This window comes from Trypanosoma cruzi, genomic scaffold, assembly GCF_000209065.1.
Source record: "Trypanosoma cruzi strain CL Brener 1047053517121 genomic scaffold, whole genome shotgun sequence".
NCBI classification, from domain to species: Eukaryota; Euglenozoa; class Kinetoplastea; order Trypanosomatida; family Trypanosomatidae; genus Trypanosoma; species Trypanosoma cruzi.
This window is the reverse complement of record NW_001849309.1, coordinates 324-2,933: the sequence shown is the minus strand read 5'-3', so window position 1 is coordinate 2,933 and position 2,610 is coordinate 324. Positions and strand designations below refer to the sequence as shown.

Below are 2,610 nucleotides of genomic sequence, written 5' to 3'. Positions count from 1 at the left end.
CAGCACAACGCAACGGGCGCCCACTGGCTCCACAACCACCTCCCGCACGCGGGTCGAGGGCAGGGAGTGACACGCTCCACGGGGGCACGGGGTAGTCAATGACACATTCCACGCTGTTCGGCCACGGAGCAAATAGCGCACCTTCAGAGTCACAACAAATTATCTAACAAGAAATCCATAAATAAAGAAAATAAGCTATTTCGTTTACTCGCTAATTGTAAAATTGGCAGAAAATACTTGTCTGGGCTGCTCGCCAGATCCTAAACGTATGTAAAGTAAAGTAATAATGGTGGAAAAGAAAGAAGGTAAAAGGAGAAGCAGTGGGTTTCGCCCAAATGCCTGCTTCAAGTAAATATATACATATACATATATCCATTTTCGAATTGTCGCTCACGTAACATGTGGCACATTGTTGGGATTGTAAATATTACGACTTATAAGGCGGTAGGATTTTGAGGATCCTCCAGCCACAAGACCCCACCGCGAGGCGAGCATCGCAAGAGGGTGTGGGTGGAACGGAAAGTGAAAAATAAAAAGTAAAGAAAATACTCGTCTTCCCGACATCGGCTCCCTGATTACTTCCATCGTCGGCTTTCACAAAATAATTAACAACACAGGTAAAAAAAAAAATCGTAGAGAAAAAAAAAATATCCTCGTTTTTATCAAGAAATATATTAATTTCGGCGGCCGGCATTCTTCTTCATCACTCGTTTCACCGACACCAAAAAAAAAAAAAAAAAAAAAAAAACGTATCAAAAACACAGACTCACATACATCGTTCATTGACGGCCCAGCACACACACGCACATCCTCATCACGTGCCCCCAGCAGAAGCACACACGCAGCACAACGCAACGGGCGCCCACTGGCTCCACAACCACCTCCCGCACGCGGGTCGAGTGCAGGGAGTGACACGCTCCACGGGGGCACGGGGCAGTCAATGACACATTCCACGTCGTTCGGCCACGGGGCACACAGGGCACAAACCGGAATGCAGCAACCAATCAAGCAATACATTGGGATTCAACATGCACAGAAAACAGATCATTTCTTTCATTTCTCAATCGCACGACGGGTATATCGTGTCGTCGGAGACACGTTCCACACGGGCGACGGGAGATGTGTCGTTGCCGAAGCGCGCCATCAGCGCAGCGTAGTCGTCCTCCAGCACGTGATGGACACACATCGAGGTCGGCACCACCTGCGAGTGCCCCGTGCTATTGCGAGCGTTGTCGAAATGACACGGCAGCACCTTGACGTATACCATCGGGTTGTACTTCACTTCGTTCACTAGCACACGTCCCACCATTACGTCTTCGTGCTGCATATGAATCGAAAAAAACTCTTCCTCACGCTCCTTGCTGTACGGCAGGTACGCCAGGCGGCGCAGCGGCTTGTACGACACCAACGCCTCCGCCACATCCCTCGACAAGGTGTAGCACCAGCCAACCATAAACAACACATGTATTGAACGGTCCTTCACCCATAACGATGATCCTGAATGGACGCCCATGTAGATCCCTTGGCGCGGCAGGAGGCGTAGGTGAGCAACAAACAGCGGCACACGGAGGAAAATGTCGTCATCGCCCTTCGCAATGTAACTCGCGGTCGGGAACAGGCGGTGCGCAAGGTCAAACCACATGTACGTCTTGCGGGTCATACCAATCGCGGCTTCGATGCCTGAATACCCCTCAACACCAACTTTTTTCTCTTGTAACAAACGGCCCTCATTCATTGGCAGCGCGACCACATCGTTCCACTGCGACGCCTCCTTCAGCAGCGCGGCAGAGTAGTCGTAGCCGTGCGACGGGTGTCGCCCGAGGACGTACAGCACAAGCATCGCACCGGTGAAGTCGTTCGCCCTCGTCGCCACTCCGGGGAACCGCCAGCACGTCGACCGCTGCAGGTTGCGTCGTGTTCGCCTCGCCTCGTCGTCCGTGGAGGGGATGCCCAGCAAAATCAGATACTCCCGCCGGCTCCACGTGTCCACAACAAGGCGTGGGATGTAAGCAAGCGCTGCGTCGTCCACTGCGGCGGCTCGCGGGTGGCGGAGGTTGTTGGGTTCTGGTGCACCATCATCGGCAGCGGGGTGAAACCTGAGGGAAAGAACAGTCATGACCGCAATGAAGAGAATCAGCAGCACGGCAACCCGCCTCAGCCTCCGCTTCATCGTCGGCAGTTTCGTTTTCGCCATGGTCGCTTTCGGTGTGAGAGTCTAGGCAAAAGAAAAAAGGGCGGAGAGAGTGTGGGGGCAGCAGGCAGCAGGCACAAACAGCTCGGGTGACAACCAGAAACAACACGGCCACGCGGTGCCACGCAGCCACGCGAGTACACGAATGCCCGTCAGCCAACCGACTGCGCCCCACCCGAATCCGGGACGGTGCGGGGGAAGGCGTCACGGCGGCGGAGCAAACGGCGTCAGGGAGACCGTGAGTGATGGGGGCGGGGCCGCCGCGGTGGCAACGTGGGCGGCGACACCAACGCACAGGAGGCACGGGAACCACCGCCAGTGCTCGTCCGGCGCCTGTGGGGCGCTGCGCCGTCCCCTCCCCGATGAGGAGTGGGCCACGTTTCCCAGAAAGTTACAACAAAAGAAGAAGAAACAGTCAT

The 2,610-nt window shown here is 54.8% G+C and overlaps 1 protein-coding gene across 1 annotated transcript, besides 6 other annotated features; it reads right to left on the bottom strand.

Moving 5' to 3' along the window:
- Window positions 1-800: part of a sequence feature (areas merged during assembly that could not be assigned to a particular haplotype. This can correspond to areas where the two haplotypes were merged or to regions with more than two copies in the genome that were merged during assembly.) that runs on past the window's edge.
- Window positions 457-574: a mobile genetic element.
- Window positions 724-748: a microsatellite.
- Window positions 801-992: a sequence feature (areas merged during assembly that could not be assigned to a particular haplotype. This can correspond to areas where the two haplotypes were merged or to regions with more than two copies in the genome that were merged during assembly.).
- Window positions 993-1,757: a sequence feature (areas not merged during assembly with more than two copies in the genome that could not be assigned to a particular haplotype).
- Window positions 1,061-2,194, bottom strand: Tc00.1047053503615.10 (UDP-Gal or UDP-GlcNAc-dependent glycosyltransferase, putative; the record flags this gene model as incomplete). The annotated part of the gene is made up of 1 exon (XM_798083.1): window positions 1,061-2,194. One exon carries the CDS (start codon window positions 2,192-2,194, stop codon window positions 1,061-1,063), a length of 1,134 nt encoding a protein of 377 aa, XP_803176.1.
- Window positions 1,758-2,610: part of a sequence feature (heterozygous, Esmeraldo-like haplotype) that runs on past the window's edge.